The sequence below is a fragment of the Odocoileus virginianus genome, chromosome 17, assembly GCF_023699985.2.
Source record: "Odocoileus virginianus isolate 20LAN1187 ecotype Illinois chromosome 17, Ovbor_1.2, whole genome shotgun sequence".
Classification (NCBI taxonomy): Eukaryota; Metazoa; Chordata; class Mammalia; order Artiodactyla; family Cervidae; genus Odocoileus; species Odocoileus virginianus.
Genome location: NC_069690.1, coordinates 17,412,050 through 17,428,292, shown reverse-complemented (window position 1 = coordinate 17,428,292; position 16,243 = coordinate 17,412,050). Strand labels below are relative to the sequence as shown.

Below are 16,243 nucleotides of genomic sequence, written 5' to 3'. Positions count from 1 at the left end.
AAGCATCAGCTCTTCTGGTCTTGGTGCCACTTTCTTGTCTGGGAAAGAAAGCAGAGTTAAGAACTTCCCTGGTGGTCCAGTGGTTAAGACTCCACGCTTCCAATGCAGGGGGCGTGGGTTTGCTCCCTGGTCGGGGAACTAAGATCCCACATGCCACATAGTGCAGCCAAATGGAAAGTAAAGTTCAGATGTCCTTAAACCGAATCTCTGCCTCGAGCCTTCTGGCTTTTGGAAAGGACCTCACAGCGCCCCTCTATCCCACTGCCCACCACCCCGTAGTCTTTCTCTGCCTTCATTCTCATTTGAGTGGTTCTGCTGGAATTGGGAAGTTTGGTCTAGCATCTGGCTGGTGCCCACCTTCAGAAATGGCCCCAAAGTACCTCCCTGGTTGTCCCGAGGCCTCAGGAACAGAGAGGGGCCATTCAAGCCTGCCGAGGGCCCGGCAGGCGCCTCGCCCGCTCTTTCCGCCGCCCACCCCTCTCCCTCTCGATGGCTCCATTACGGCTTCTTTGCTCTTCTTTCATCTCTGCTGGGATAGAATCTGCCCTGAGCGGTCAGGGCCCGGCCAGCTCTCAGGGCCCATTCTAATGAAGGTAACTGAATGCCTGGGCGGCTGAAACCGGCCCTTTGCAAAGCAGCCAGGGGAGGGCTGCCCTCAAGGGCAGAGTGTGCCAGCTCTTGTTTGCCTCAGCCTGGCATTCGAGACGGGCTGGGCCCTGCCGCGCGGGTGGAGGGGCCCAGGAAGGGGAAGGGGCCGGAGAGCAGGTTTATTTGGGGTGAACTGCGCTGGCTCGTGGCAGTTTGCTGTCAGTGCTTCCAGAAGTTGGAAAGGCAACCAGTGGATTTGGGTCACAAGGGGGTGGATGAAGGAGACATTTGGATTAACCAGGATTCTGCTGCCAAATGCAGGGACCCAGGGCTCTGGACTTGGGACCCTTCTGATTAAAGCTTCTCCTTCCTTCCTTTCCTTCCTCCTTTCCCTTCCTCCCTCTGCTCAGATCCCATAGGTGCCAAGGTGCCCTTGGGCAGACATGTGTCACTACTGTCCAGGGCTTCGTTTCTTAGACTCGAGAGGTCTGCAGAAGAGTGGAAGGGCTTAGGAGGCAGGCCTGCATCCAGATCCTGGCTCTGAATGCCCTTGGGCAGGTTACATAATGGTTTTGAGCCTCAGTTTTCTCATCTCTGAAATGGGAAAAGTAGTGACTCTGCTCTGAAGCATCCAGATTTTGTGGGACCTGAAGCTCTTAGAATGTATGGAGTCATCCTTCAGGATCTTGATATAGGTTCCTTGTGCAAATTTTACAGAGCATGTGACCACCTGAACACACTGGCAGGGCCCCTCCCGAGAACATGAGGATCTTAGACATTTAACTTTATTAGCTTCGCAGGTACACATCTACCTGGTAGGACTGTGAAGGGTCAAGAGAGCTAACATGTGTAGAGCTCCTAGAACAGTGCCTGGCACAGGGTGAGGCCCTCGTAAGTGTTAACTTTTAATCTTACCGGCTCTCAGGGTTGTCGTGAGCATTAGGTGTGTGCAGTGTTAATGCCTGCAGCCCCACACTTGGTGCTGAAGTTATGCTCATTAGCTCACCTAATAGTGCTCTCAATGGGCTGGGCGCTGTGTTGAGGTCTGGGGTCAAAACACTCTCAGTCTGGGATGGGCACCCAAGACATCAGTTAATCTTGTGCATGAGTGTGTGTTCAGTCTCTTCGGTCGTGTTCGACTCTTTGCGACCCCGTGGACTGTAGCCCGCCAGGCTCCTCTGTCCGTGGATTCTCCAGACAAGAACACTGGAGTGGGCTGCCATGCCCTCCTCTGGGGGATCTTCCCGACCCAGGGATTGAACCTGTGTCCCTTATGTCTCCTACATCAGCAGGCAGGTTCTTTACCCACTAGTGCCGCCTGGAAAGCCCCAGTTAATCACGCAAATAGGCTATTCCGAATGGGATGGTGATGATATGAGAAGCGGAAGTTGTGCCCGGTAATCTCTGAGTGAGTGAAAGTCGCTCAGTCGTGTCCGACTCTTTGCAACCTCATGGACTATACAGTTCATGGAATTCTCTAGGCCAGAATACTGGGGTGGGTAGCCTTTCCCTTCTTCAGGGCATCTTCCCAACCCAGGGATCAAACCCAGGTCTCCCACATTGCAGGTGGATTCTTGACCAGCTGAGCCATAAGGGTGATCTCTAGGGGAGAGAAAAATGAAATCATGTGACTTGGAATGTAAAGAAAGTTCTCTCGTGAGATATGAAAAGAAGAAAAGAATTCTTATTACTCCAATTTATGCACGTCCATCTGGAAGGCAGGCTGACACAGTGACCAAGGTCCAACTAGAAGGTAAACAAAGGTTATCTTGTTCCATTTCCTCATCAACTCTGAGAACAGAGAATGGAGCTCAAGTGGGAGAAGTCTTCCTTAGCTGATACATACATGTATTCAGTGGCAGAGCTGGGATTCAAACCTCTACCATCCCAGGTCTTTCAGCTACACCACGTGGTTGACATAGACGCACAGATGCCCTTGCAGACTCATGTGACCTCATGACCTTCTCAGAGGTCATACTACTGCTACCACCAAAGCAACTGTGACCTCCCTGGGATATCAGACTCCAAGAGCAGTCAGTCTCCCAGACTTGGAAAGCCTTCCTGACATTCTCATGCATCTGCATCATTAATACAACTCCACAGACCCAGTTCCCATGGCCAGCCCTGTCCTGGCTTTCTGGTCTACCCACTTGGTGCATCTGTTCCTGCAGGGGTCATTGATGCTCTGTTACTTGCTACCTTGGAGGCCTGGAGGTGCTCACAGTGTGAGGCACAAGATGCACTCAAACCGTTAAGACAAAGCTCACAGTTCAAAAAACAAGTAGGGAAGGAGGAGCCCAAGTATTGGGTTCAGAAAACCATAGTAGAGGAATAAGCTTCTCCCTAGGATTGACAGGCACAGCAGAAGGGGGGAATGGATGAGACATAGCTCTCAGGACCCACTGGAAGGAAGCAGGTAGTCTGGAGTGGGGTAGGATGGGGACTAGCACTCCTTAAGCACCTGCAGTGAGCCACCCACTCTGTTTAGGTGCTCAACACCTTTTTGTTGACTTATTTGGCTGTGCCGGGTCTTAGTTGAGGTACGCGAGATCTTCCTTCTTGCATCTTCGTTGCAGTATGCAGGGTCTTTAGTTGCGGCATGTGAACTCTTTAGTTGCAGCATGTGGGATCTGGTTCCCTGACCAAGGATTGGACCTGGGCCCCCTACACTGGGAGCATGGAGTCTTAGCCACCGGATCACCAGGGAAGTCCCTTCCCTGGCCTCTTCTGGAGACAACACTGAAGGACCATCCAGCTCCAGAGCACTTGCAGGGTCAGATGAGGCCTCGTTACAACTGCCTTATACTCCCCTCTCCCTCTGCTCCAACCTGCTTCCCTCGTGCCCTCTCCGGGTCAACCCCTAACTCGCCCCTCAGTAAACTTCCTCCACGGACAGTCGGGACCTCGGGGGAGAGGTCCAAGCTGGACGTAAACCTCTGGGAGCCCCAGGAAAAGGAGAAGTCAGTCCTGGGGAGGAAACCAGGAAGGCAGGCATGCAAGAAGCCAGGCTGAGAAGGTGAAGGAGATAGGTCCCACGGGGTCAAGTGCGGTGAGGTGAGGACCCACGTGTCTCTGGTTTATTCATTTCTGCCCTGCAGAGCTTCGGGAGGGATTTTCAAAGCTAGGGCATAATCTCGTATGGAGAGGAAGACATTTCGAAGGGGACACTGATGATACAAGGAGTGTCTGGGGTTGCGGGTGGTTGCAGGGACAAAGAACCTTCAAGGGAGGGGGTCCGGGATCTGAGGAGAAGGGCCCTCTGTGAACCAGGCATTGCAGCAGATCGAAGGCAAGCAGGACCTGCACAGGTGGGTGTGCAGACTCGCGGTGGGATCAGGAGTAGGGTCTCTTCTGGTTGCTTCTATGAAGCGATCATCAGCTGCAGGTGAGCAAGGGGGAGGCAGGGCTGCATGGTAAGGAGGAGACCCGACTTGGCCTGAGGGCTCCCAGCTGCCAGTGGCGAAGATGTGATCCAAACCCAGCCCCAAACTAACTTGAAACCCTGGCCTCTGGGCTTCCTGAGCTGGAGAAAGTGCAAGGAATGACATTCCAAGCAGAGGGAGCCACAGAGGTATCTGTTACCTGTTCAGCAGGTGATAGAGGTGGTAACACTACAGACAGGTGTGGCGCTATCGCTGTGCTAAGTACCCTTAGTGGTCGGATGCCTTCGCCACCGTGCCACTGGCCCACACCTCTAAGTGTTCTTCGCGAGTTATTTCACTTAACACCCACCTCCCTCCCTGTCCCTCGGTCACCTTATAGCACAGACACAGTCGATCCTCATATCTTAGATTCCATAGTTGCAGATTTGCTTACTTGCTAAAATTTATTTGTAATCCCCAAAATCCCTGCAGCATTTTCGTGCTCATTGGCAGACATGCTCAGAGATGACAATTTGAGTTGCCCAACTGAGGTCTTCACTTTCATCTCATTCTGCAAACAAGTGTCCCTTCAACAGTGTTTTTCATGCCATATTGTTGCGTTTTTGTTCTTTTTATTTTATTTTTTTGCTGGGGGGGGCAGCTTTTGCTGTTTAAAAATGACCCTCACATGTAGGACTGAAGTGCTCCTCGTGTTCCCGAGTGTGGGAAGGCTGTGATATGCCTCATGGAGAAAATGCGTGGTGCGTAAGCTTTGTTCAAGCATGAATTATAGATGGTACTGGTGGAAAGAGCTCGCCTGCCAGTGCAGGAGACAAGAGGTGAGGGTTCGATCCCTGGGTCGGGAAGATCCCCTGGAGGAGGGCACATCAGCTCACCCTGGTATTCTTGTCTGGAGAATCCTTATGGAGAGAGGAGCCTGGCGGGCTACAGTCCATGGGTCACAAAGAGTCGGACACGACTGAAGTGAACTTAGCACTCTGAATCAACACCATCCATCAAATAAGGTGTCTTTAAACACGTGGAAAACCAGGTCAGGGATTGATTGGTTAACGAAAATGTGATCACAGGCTAGCAGGAATCGACTTGAACACCAGCTATCAGCTTGAAGCTGGCTGGCCAGCCAGAATGTGGCCCTGTGGTCGAGTGAGACAGCAGGGGGCTGGGCCTGGAAGAAAAGTTTCTTTTTCTGGGCGCCTGGGAGCATTCCCTCTCTCCCTCCCCTGTGAGGGCCTCCTCTGGGCCGGGCCCCTCCCGCATCTGTACCTGGACACAGCAGCCATTTCGGTCCGCCCTCCCAGGCTGCGGTTTTCCCCTAAGTGGGAGGAACACTGGCTCAGTGTCCCGGGGCCAGGGCCTTTGGTTTCCCGTTGCTGAGCCCGGCCCTGGAAGAGAAGCCACAAACGAGGTGTGTGTGTCTGAGAGGGAGGCTGGCTCCCAGCTCCAGATGAGCCTGTTTGTTCAGGGGCAGCCGGGCCCAGCCTGGGTGGATCCAAGTGCGCCTTTGGCCTTGGCCTTGCCCCACCCTGCCAAACCTTCCTGCCCGCCGCCCCGGAGTCTTCTAGCCTCGCGCCCTGCCTCTCATCCTGCAGAACCCGCAGCCCTACTTTTGGCATTCACGGGCCGGCTTGTTTGTTGTGGGTTTGGGGTGTTTTGTCATCTCCAGATAATCGAGGAGACAATTGTGGGGGACTGTGTTCTCCAAGTGGAATTACAAGCCCTTGAGGATATGTCCTTCTGCCCTGAAAAAAAAGATGTAAGGTGACATTCGTCCACTCCCAGGCTTGTCTCAAAGTCCTCTTCCTCTCAGGAGCAGCTGAATTCCTGAGATGAATGGCCCGAGAGCATCCCTGGGGCATGTCTAAATTGCTGCTGAGAGCAGGGGTGCAAGGAGGACTCACAGAGCTGTGAGGAGGGAGTCGTGCCCGTGGTGAGGGGGTGCTCAGAGGGCCTGGGGCCCCACCTTGTTGAAGAGCAGCGGCCAGAATGACTCTGGGGAGGGTTGGGGTGGATGACCCAGGAGAGAGGGCAGCTCGGATGCTAAGATGTGGGGCTCAGAAAGGAGCCCGGGCTTGGAGAGAAAAGAGCCGGCATGGGACTCCATCGTATACAGAAACTGCAGCTCAAGGACACAGCAGTCCAGGCAGTGTTTGGACCCCAGCATCTCGAGTGGAGGGCCTCTCTGGGGATTCACACACCCAGCTCACACAAGTCTGCACACGTGCTAATGCCTGGCAGGGAACCCCCCTGCCTTAGCGCACAGCCCTGGGTGTCCAGCTCTGGCACCAGTGAGCCCTGGACTCTGCATCCTGTTCTTATATTTCCCAGTGGCTGGCCTGTGGTCTCTGCTCAGTGAATGTTTTAATAACTAGTGACTGGATGAATAAATGATCTTGGTTCCACTGTGATTGCTTTGAGGAGGTGATGTTACAAATCTGAGCCTCCTTTTGTTTTGATGCACAGTCTCTGGGGTCAGCTCCCTGGGTTTGAATTCTGACTCTCCATTTATAGGCTTTATGTCTTTGAGTAACCTCGTTAAGCCTCAGTTTCCCTATCTGTAGAATGGGGATAATACCTACCTCACCGGATTGTTGTAAAAGTTAAATGAGTGAATATCAGGTGAAGCACTTAGAACAGAGCCTGGTGCATAGGAAGTACTTTGTAGCTGTTTGCTATTCTTATCTTTAAAATGAAGACACTAACATCATGTTATTGTGCGTGTTTGTGTGTCTGAGTGTGAGCATGCCAGGAGCCTGGTGCATTGTTTTCCCAAGTATGTTCCTTACAACACCAAGTCCCTTTGTTGTTAGTTCAGTGAGAAGGGGTTCTGTCCAAAGCTGGACAGCCTTAAGAAACCCCACAGGCTCTCTCCCCTAACATGTTCTGTGACATCTCCAAGGAGGAGCCTAGAGTTTTGCCCGCTGAGTGAACCACAAAGCCCTTTTTTTATGCTTTCAGAGTGCGATGGGGGCTCTGCAAAATACATTTTTGAAAGCAACAAATATTTCCTCCCTCTCTCTCTCCCTGGAGCCCTGGCCACATCCTTCTCATCTAGTAGCACCCAGGGAAAAATCAGGGCTCGTCTCCTTGGGCTTGTCTCTGGGGCAAGAGGCAGCAGCCGAGTTCCCACCAGAAGGGTGGCCAGCTTTCCACTCTCTTGTGGTCAGCCAGGCAGGGAGGATGATATCCCACCTTCAAGGGCAAGACGCTCCCCAGGACGTATCACGAGGTGCATGGGGACACATCACAGAGGCCAGGTAAGAGCTGCAACTGAATAAAGTAATGCTGAGTTGGACAGTGGATGCCACCCCAAGAATGATGGAGAAGGGCAGGAGACCTGACTTGCTCAGTCTTTTATCATCTTTATTAACTAGTTTCTGCTGACTTCAGGCCATTCAGTTGCTGCCAATAAACTGCTTTTGCAGTAAGAGAGGCAGCTGGGAGTCCTCGACATGGGCCCGCAGATCTGAGTGTGCATCTTGGTTCTGCCACCCTGGCTGTAGCACTAACCCTTTTAAGCATCAACTTCCTCATCTGTAATCTAGGTGCAGTACATCATTCACACAAGATGACTGGAGTAAAATAAATGAGAAGAAATGAGTGGCATACAGTGGATCTCCAATAGTTAGCTGTTGTTGTTCAGTCGCTCAGTCATATCCAACTCTTTGCGACCCCATGGACTGCAGCACGCCAGGCCTCCCTGTCCATCGCCAACTCCCGGAGCTTACTCAAACTCATGTCCATTGAGTTGGTGATGCCATCCAACCATCTCATCCTCTGTTGTCCCCTTCTCCTCCTGCCCTCAATCTTTCCTAGCATCAGGGTCTTTTCCAAGGAGTCAGTTCTTTGCATCAGGTGGCCAAAGTATTGGACCTTCAGCTTCAGGATCAGTCCTTCCAACGAGTATTCAGGGTTCATTTCCTTTAGGATTGACTGGTTTGATCTCCTTGTAGTCCAAGGGACTCTCAAGAGTCTTCTCCAGCACCACAGTTCAAAAACATCAATTCTTCAGCACTCAGCCTTCTTTATCGTCCAACTCTCACATCTGTACATGACTACTAGCTGCTATTAATAATAAGCTGCAGGGGAAGTGGTCTCTCTCTGGTTGCAGAGCCCCTGGCCAAGGCACTCACTAGGGCAGAGGGTATCTCTTCAGAGCTGAGAGCTGACACGATCTAGGAGGAGGGCAACTGAATCTTGGAAAAGGTCTTTCTCATTTCCTTGTTTCTCTCCTTTCAAATTCCATCTCAGGAACTTCAGAAGAGATGCCAGGCCCCACCTAAAGAAATAGCTTAAGGGAAAGATGTAAGCAGCGAGCTCTGTGAGGGGCCAAAGGCAGGAGGACCTTGTGGTATGTCCGGGGAAAGCTGTTTTTTACCCAGACGGCAGGATAAAGTCCGGGACAGCGGGCGGGGGCCCAGCTGCTCCCTGAAGCAAAAGTCAGTGTCTAAATCGGAGGTGAAAATAGTCCCCTACCCCCAGAGTCTCTGTCCTGCTTTGGTTTCCTTTATTTCCTTCATAGTACATGTCACATACATCATCCGTTCATTGATTTTTGTCTGACTCTCCTCACCTGAAAGCAGGGGCCACAGGAACTGAGACTGTTGATCACAGCTGTGTCTCCAGCACGAGGAAAAGTGTCTGGCACATAGAAGATGTGTGAGTGAACGACGGAATGAATGAATGAGCTAACGACGCCTGCACCTGCGCTCCAAGCCCCACTGTAGTCACAAGCCTTTGGCAAAGTAGTTCCCAAACTTTGCTACACTGCAGTCCCCTGGGGCATCTTTAAAAACAGCTGCCGCCCGGCTCCCACCCCAGCCACTGCGATTCGGTTACTATCTGATATAACCTGGGCATTGACTTTTTTTTTAATTAAAAATTTTTTTTGGCTGCGCTGGGTCTTTGTTGCTATGTTTGGGCTTTCTCTAGTTGCTGCAAGTGGGGCTACTCTCACTGGGGTGCACAGGCTTCTCCTTGTAGTGGCTTCTCTTGTTGCCAAGCACAGGCTCTAGGGGTACTGATTCCAGCACGCGGGGTTCACGGTTGCAACTCGCAGGCTCCAGAGCACGGGCTTCGTAGCTCCAAGGCATGTGGAATCTTCCTGGACCAGAAATCCAACCTGTGTCTCCTGCATTGGCAGGCAGATTCTTATCCACTGTGGCACCAGGGAAATCGTGGGCATTGACTTTTAAGCTCCCAAGTGAGTCCAGCGTGCAGCGCAATTTTGGAACTGTGGCTTTACTATCCACTCCTAAAGATCAGAGAGGTGGGCTGCCAAGTCTGGGAGGAGGGAGGGAGGGTCAGGGGAGGCATTTGAAACAGAAGAGTCGTTTATGCTCCCAAGGGTTTGCAGTCACCTGACTTTACAGAGAATAAAGGAGAGGGAGGTTTTCCCCCCTTGCCCTCTCCCAGTCCAAGTCAAAGACCTTGTTCCATTTCCTCCTCACCCGCCACCACCTCCTCTTAGATGATTGGGTGAGTCAGAGGAAAGGCAGGTTCTCTGACCATCTTCCCTGCTTATTGGGTTTGCATGAGTAAGAAAACCCATTGTTTACATGAGCACAGATTGACAAAAATAGAGCCCAGCCTTCTGACACTCAGCCCGTGTCCAGAGTCTGTAGGACCTGGTCCCAGCCCATATCAGCCAGATATCACACAGGACAGCAGGCCCTGGGGCAGATTGCTAAGGCATCCAGGCCAAAGGACAGCCACCAGCACTGAGATATTTGTCAGTGGAAGGGGGCTCATGTTTCTGGGACACACACCTGGTCCAAGACCTGCTCCTGGGTGAGGTAGCGTAGGAAGTGATGTGCTGTCCGGACCACAGCTCCCAGAGCAAGGGCTGGTCTGGAGTACGTCTTCTTCCCTGGGCAGCACAGACCCCTGGAGGCCCTTGCTGGAGCCGTGGGGGAGCGGGAAGGTCTTTCCCTCTTGGTTAAGAGGCCTCTGTAATCCCAAGATCTCACCTACTTCCTTAGTACATTTTTCTCTTTCTGAAGCCACTGCTGACTTTATCAAAGGTTGAATTTGTCCCCTGGGATGGAAAGCTGAGACTTTGTTGTGTGTGTGTGTTGGCCACACCCTGCAGCATGTAGGATCTTAGTTTCCCCAACCCAGGATCGAACCTGTGCCCCCTGCAATGGAAGAACAGAGGCTTGGCCACTGGACCGCCAGGGAAGTCCCAGAAAGCTGAGGCGTGTTTAATACTTGGGGTGATGCTCTCTGACTTTGGAATCAAGAGAAGACAAGTGCTTGGGGTGAAGTCTGAGCCAGCAACGTGCAGGGTTTTTTCCAGAGAGCAGTAGCTGGTGATAAGGTGTTTGGACAGAAGGAGAGTCCAATGTGTGACCAGGTTTGACCAGTTTGACAGTCCTGGTTGATGACTGATATTCATCTTGGAGAGCCCTGGACAGAGAGTCAGGAGCCCGGCGCTAATCCCAGCTCTTCCGTGAACTGTGAGAGGAGAAACCATTTCCCACCTCAGGGCTTGTCTCCTAGTTTGGAAATGAGTGGTTTCACTAGACTAGTGATTTGAAACACCTTCTAAGCCATGGAACACCCTGTCCATGTGAAATTTCATGTGGGAGCCTAAATGGAAAGCAGATAGAAGTGGAGTTATTCCTATTGCTTATGGAGGGCACACCCTCACCAAGCTTTTGCAAGGTCTCCGTAGAACCCTGAGGGTTTCAAGGAGCCCAGCTTGAGAACCACTGGACCTGATGCTCGTCCCCTGCCCAACCCTGGTATTATTCATGCTGTTGTTCTCTGTTCATTTGGCTCATGTTGGTTGGCATCAGTTGTTTGACTAATGTTAACACCAGGTAATGTCCAGAGAGCTCTTTTCCTGTTTTTGTTTTCTTTAATAATATTTATGGGCTTGTAGAATCTCAGTTCCCTGGTCAGAGATTGAACCCTCACCCCTTGCATTAGAAGGTGGATTCTTTTCTTTAAAAAAATAAATAATAGTGATGCTCATTTGTTTTTGTTTTATGTTTATTTATTAATTTATTTTTTTTGTGCTGGGCTTTCCCCTAATTGCAGTGACTTGGGGCTACCTTCTAATTTGAGGGCTTCTCATTGTGGTGGCTTCTCTTGTTGTGGAGCATAGGCTCTAGGAGCACAGACTTCAGTAGTTGTGGTTCTTGGGCTCGACAGTTTTGGCTCCCGGGCTCTAGAGCACAGGCGAAGTGGTCATGGCGCTCGGGCTTAGTTGCTCCATGGCATGTGGGATCTTCCTGGATCAGGGATCCAACCTGTGTCTCCTGCATTGGCAAGCAGATCCTTTACCACTGAGCCACCAGGGGAGCGGATTCTTAACCACTGGACCATGATGATGCCCTACCTGCTTAGCCTGGCCTCCCACATGGCCCCAAACATGTACAAAATGTTGCCTCTTCACACCCTCTGATCCTGAGCTAACTCCTGCACAGTGACAGCAGAAGGTAAGTTAACAGGGGTAGACAGACATGGTACAGGGAGAACTCACTGATCTCTTCCCTCACCTGGATCACCCAGGTGATCATGTGTTTTCCGCCCCCATCAGCTTCTGGAGGGCCATTAACTCCTGCTTGTCAACATTCCATCTGCTTCTCTCTGGCTTTGGCATTCAGCGTCATGGGAGTATGCTCCTATCAACAGTGGCAGAATCAGTTTCATGACATAAGAAGAATCCATTAGAGTGAATTGCAGTCTGAAAATTACTCCTGGGTACGTTTCCTGGGAGAGGGCTTCTGTTTTTAATGAGAGTGTTATTTCTCCTGAAGAGACAAGTCAGACCCCTTGGGAGATTCAGCACTGGGGAAGCACTGTGAGGGCATCACCTCCCTGCTGCTACCCACCTTGGGCCTGTCTGACCCCATCCCTAGGAAAGAGAGGGTCTGGCACTGGCAGTCAGGAGCCCCGTCCCTACTCATCTGATATCTGGACATATTCCCAGCCTTCTCTGAGTCTCTGTCTTCTCATCCATAACATGGGGGATGACTGTTTTATTTTATAGTATTTATTTATTTTATTTATTTGGCTGCACCAGGTCTTAGTTGCGACAGGATCTTCGATCTTTGTTGCGGCATGCGCAATCTTTAACTGTGGCCTGTGAACTCTTAGCAGCAGCATGTGAGATCTATTAATAGTTCCCTGACCAGGGATGGAAGCCTGGCCGCCTGTGTTGGAAGCAGAGTCCTAACCACTGGACCACCAGGGAAGTTCCTATCATTTCATTTAAACTTCACAGCTAGAAGAGGAAAAGTCTTGCTCCCACTTTATAGAGGTGGAAACTGAGGTTCTGAATTATTACATGACTTGCCCATGGTACACTGGAGGACTGGCAGGCTTTAACTCAGCTTGTCCAGTGCTGAGTTGTGATAGCATATTGTGACACTCCTCTCTGTCATTCTACTTCTCAGGACAAATACCTGGAGATGCTCCCCACCACACCAGTTTCAGGAAAAATAAAGAGGGATCAGTAGCATCACCCCCTCCACGGAGCTCTGGACCATGTCCATCAGGTTCCCCCTAGTGGGGTAAGGAGGAGCTTGGCAGTCTGACTCTCCACTAACCTTGACTTTGAGAAAGCCAAGATCACCTTGGGTTTCTGCTTCTCTTCCCCTGTTCTGGGTGACCCTGTCATGTGACCTGCCTTCTGGAACTATTACTCCTTAAAGGGGCAACAAGAGACTTGGAAGGAAAGAGCAGAAACTGAGACAGAACCCCAGGATTCTAAAACCACCCTAAAACCTCACCTGAGGGAGCCAAGCTAAGGTCTCAGGGTGGAGCTGAAAAGGCAGAGCAGGCCCAGGGTGCATGGACTCAGTCAGGCAGGACACCTTTGATGAATGCCTAAAATCAAGTGTACCCACTGGGTCAGCATGCAAAACCACCCATGAAGTGCCAGTCCCATTTTACAGATGAACACACTGAGTCTGAGATGTCATAGAACTTGTCCTAAGACTTGCAACTGGCCAGAAGGATTCAAACCGAGTTCTGTCTGATTCCAAAGCCACTGCTCTTTCTGGTACACCACAATGCTCCTGAGTGTTAGGACTGTGGGGGTGGACACAAAACCAGAGTGAGAAACAGTCTGTGGCCTCCACATGTAGATCTGAGAACTGCAGCGCATAAGCAGGGAGGAGAGGGCCAGTTGTGATAGAGTTTCCACCTACACTGCCCCAGCCTCCTCCCACATGCAACCCTGGCCAGAAGGCTCCCCACCCTCTGGCTAATGCTGTCCATTTTGGAGGGTCCCCAGCAGGTCTGAGAGCCCCAGTGGAATGCTTTGCCTCAAGAGACAGGCCCTGGTAAACAGAAGGGCAGCTGGAAGTTTGTTTACAAGGGAGATATTGGGGAGAGAGGAAGCTGAGAGCAAAGAGCGCAGATAAGGGGGCTGAAAACCCTGTGTGTGTGTGTGTGTGTGTGTGTGTGTGTGTGTGTGTGCACGCGCGTGTATTGATGTTGGACCAAAGGGCGCTACCCATACCAAAGTGCCACCTTGTTGGTCAATGAGAACTCAGGGATGGCCAAGATAGCTTCACATGGGCTTGAACCGAGAGGAGGATCAGTCCGCTCTGCACCCTCCCCGGTTACACAATGCAACGTCAAGTCAAAGGGAAGCCACGCTTGCAAAATTTGCTGGTTTACATTTTGCCGTCTTTTAATCCGCAGCATAATGAAGAGTTATGAGGGAGCACATTTTTTACTTATGTTATACTTACTAGGATCCAACAGATGAGGTGCTTTCCTTGTTTTTTTTAGTTCTTGTTGCCGCTTGCTTGGTTCTTTGTATTCCCATACTGGTTAAAAAGACAACTTTGACTTTACATCAAAAGGTCGGGAAACTTGTGGGTGGGATTCAGAATGAGAATCAATTTAGGAGTCACAAAGACCCTAATGCTGGGAGGGATTAGGGGCAGGAGGAGAAGGGGACGACAGAGGATGAGATGGCTGGATGGCAACACCGACTCGATGGACATGAGTTTGAGTAAACTCCGGGAGTTGGTGATGCACAGGGAGGCCTGGCGTGCTGCGATTCATGGGGTCGCAAAGAGTCGGACACGACTGAGCGACTGAAGTGACCTGAACTGAGACTCAGGCTGGTGGCAGTGGGCGGCGACGGTGGGTGTGGGGGCTTGTCGGCGGGTCTCCGTTCGCGTCCGCAAACGTGAACCAGGAAGCAATGACGGCAAACTGAGAGTAGCCTGGAGCGGGCAGCGGCGGTCACAGCGCCCGCCTAAGAGGCGCGTGAATTTACAAACTCCGGAATCCCAGGGCCCCGGCCGCCCAAACGCCGGCGGCAGAAACCTGGCGGCGCGGGCTCGAGAGGGCCCAGGCGAGCTCCACCTCCGGAGGCGCCCGCTGGGGCCCGGGGAAGGAGGCGTGGCCCGGGTCCGCCTCGCGGCCGCGCGGCCAATAACCGGCGTCGCCCCCGCCACCTGCCCCTACCTTAGGGGGCGGGGTTACCTGGACCCCGCCCCCCGCGGCTCGGGTTCCCAGGCCGCGCTTCCTTCTCCTCTCGGCCCGCCCCCGGCGCGAGGCCCCGCCCCCTTCGAACCCGGAGCCCGGGCGCCTCATGATGTCACGGCAGCTTTGATACAAAGAACCCTTCGGCCCACGCGGGTCTCCCGGCAACGGGCGCGGGTGGGGGCGGGGCCGGCGCCGTCAACTGGTGCCGAACCCGGCACGCAGTCTCGGCGCGCACCGGGCTGTTCCCTGCGCTCGGCCTGCCGCTTCCCGGTTCGCCCCACCGACCCGCTCCCGCCCGTTTCTCCTTTCTGCAGCACACCGACCCGCGCGCGGCCGGACGGGGATGCGCACCCCGCCTGCCCCCGGGGGCCAGGTAAGCGGCTGCCGGGGCAGGGGGAGGGCTTGGGGCTCCGACGACGCGCACCTTGCCGGGCCCGTGGGCCCGGGACTGGGGAAGTTGTCGGATCACGGAACTTCGCCCGCAGTCCGGGCGCCGGCCGCTTCCCTGGGAGGGTCCCCCTGGCCGGGGAGGTCCGGTTACCTGCGCCCGGGTGAGCTGGGCCTCAGGGGTGTAAGTCGCCACCCCCGACCCTCTCCGGCTCCCTGGTGCGAGGGTGGGCAGCGGTGGCCCCGGGGCGCGAGGAGAGGCGGTCAGTTACTTCTAGGCGCCGTTTCAGAAGGTGTTTAGAGGGGGATCTAGTGGGCTGGAAAGGAGGTTTGTTTGCCCGTTCGCCTCCCTTGGGACATCCCCCGCCCCCGCGTCCCACCTCGGCTCCCAGGGCGCCTGCCCCTCCGGGACCTGTGTTACCCTAGCTCCCTGCCCTTGGCCCTACTGAGTCCCAAAGCGGGCCGTCCAGGGCGCAGTTTTCCCGTAGCTCTCGCAAGCTGCACGGACCCTGTTCCCGGGCTCCCCTCATCTTCGAGGGTCTCTGCTAGACAGGAGGGAGGACCAGCCTGGTTTGGGGTTTGGCCCTGCTCCTTCCCAGCCGAGAGGATACGGAGGCCGGACGTGTGCGCGGGCTCCCAGCTCCTAGTTCTCAGGGCCCCAAGAACCCGCCGGTCCGCCCCGGTAGTCGTGGCAGTTGTCACAGCCGCTTCTCTCTGAGGTCTGGGCGGAGCAGGCTTGGAGAACCGAGTGAGAGCTGTAGGAACCCTACGCAGCCCCGGACTTTATTTCTTCCCATCCTTACACACCCTCCAGGGTACCTCTTTCCGCATGTCCCCTTCTCCCCTGCTCTCCTACAGATGGCTGGAGGGGACACATCTTTCAGCCCTGAGGGACATGCCAGTGTCCCTTGACTGATTTACAGGCCGCCTCCTCAAAGGAGAGTGAGGGAGCTGGGCTTAGATACTCAGCGTGTGGGACTTGGGTGGCAGCCCGCTGGGCTGATTCCTGGTGATCCAACAAACCTCTGTCCTCCCTTCCTGGAGCCTGGTGCTCATCTCAGGGGCTCCCGGGAAGGAACACCCCCAGGTCCTTTCCCTGGTGAAATGTGGTTACAGTGAGGGCTGGGAGGAGGGTCCCAGCTGGTGCACCTCAGAACCCTGCAGTAGGGTTCTCTTATCTCTCTCTCTGTAACCATCTAGCCCAGCCTTGGTGGAGTCTTAGAGTCACTGATTTTGACTGGCAAGTCACTGGTCTTGCCACCCACTCGCCACCAGCTTACTCCACGACTGTCCCAAGCCTTACCCTGCTCAGCTGACATTCATGAAATGCCGATTATGTGCCCAAGGGCTATAAACTCTGGACACTTTCCACCCCTCCAGGTGTTTGAAGGCTGTTTGGAGGTGGGGGACTGATAATCTGGGGCCAGTTC

At 53.3% G+C, this 16,243-nt stretch overlaps 1 protein-coding gene and 1 long non-coding RNA gene across 4 annotated transcripts in view; one reads left to right on the top strand and one right to left on the bottom strand.

Annotated features, from left to right (window-relative positions):
* RAB11FIP4 (RAB11 family interacting protein 4) overlaps positions 1–16,243 on the top strand; it is a 108,273-nt gene that overhangs the window by 52,593 nt on the left and 39,437 nt on the right. Inside the window, exon 1 of one of the 2 annotated variants that reach the window (XM_020885391.2) lies at positions 14,647–14,799. The exons of the other annotated variant lie outside the window; for it this stretch is intronic. Within the exon in view, the coding sequence (XP_020741050.2) occupies positions 14,770–14,799 (30 nt within the window). The 5' untranslated portion in view covers positions 14,647–14,769. Of the gene's footprint in view, positions 1–14,646; positions 14,800–16,243 lie in introns of those variants that run through there. 2 annotated transcript variants of the gene reach the window in all.
* LOC139039018 (uncharacterized) lies at positions 10,986–15,178 on the bottom strand. Of its 2 annotated transcripts, none has more exons than XR_011492141.1 (3): positions 14,968–15,178; positions 11,474–11,599; positions 10,986–11,233 (listed from the first exon to the last, which is right to left on the bottom strand). It is a non-coding gene; the product is annotated as an uncharacterized lncRNA (long non-coding RNA). The 2 variants fall into 2 exon arrangements; XR_011492140.1 differs by lacking the exon at positions 14,968–15,178 and adding an exon at positions 12,710–13,285.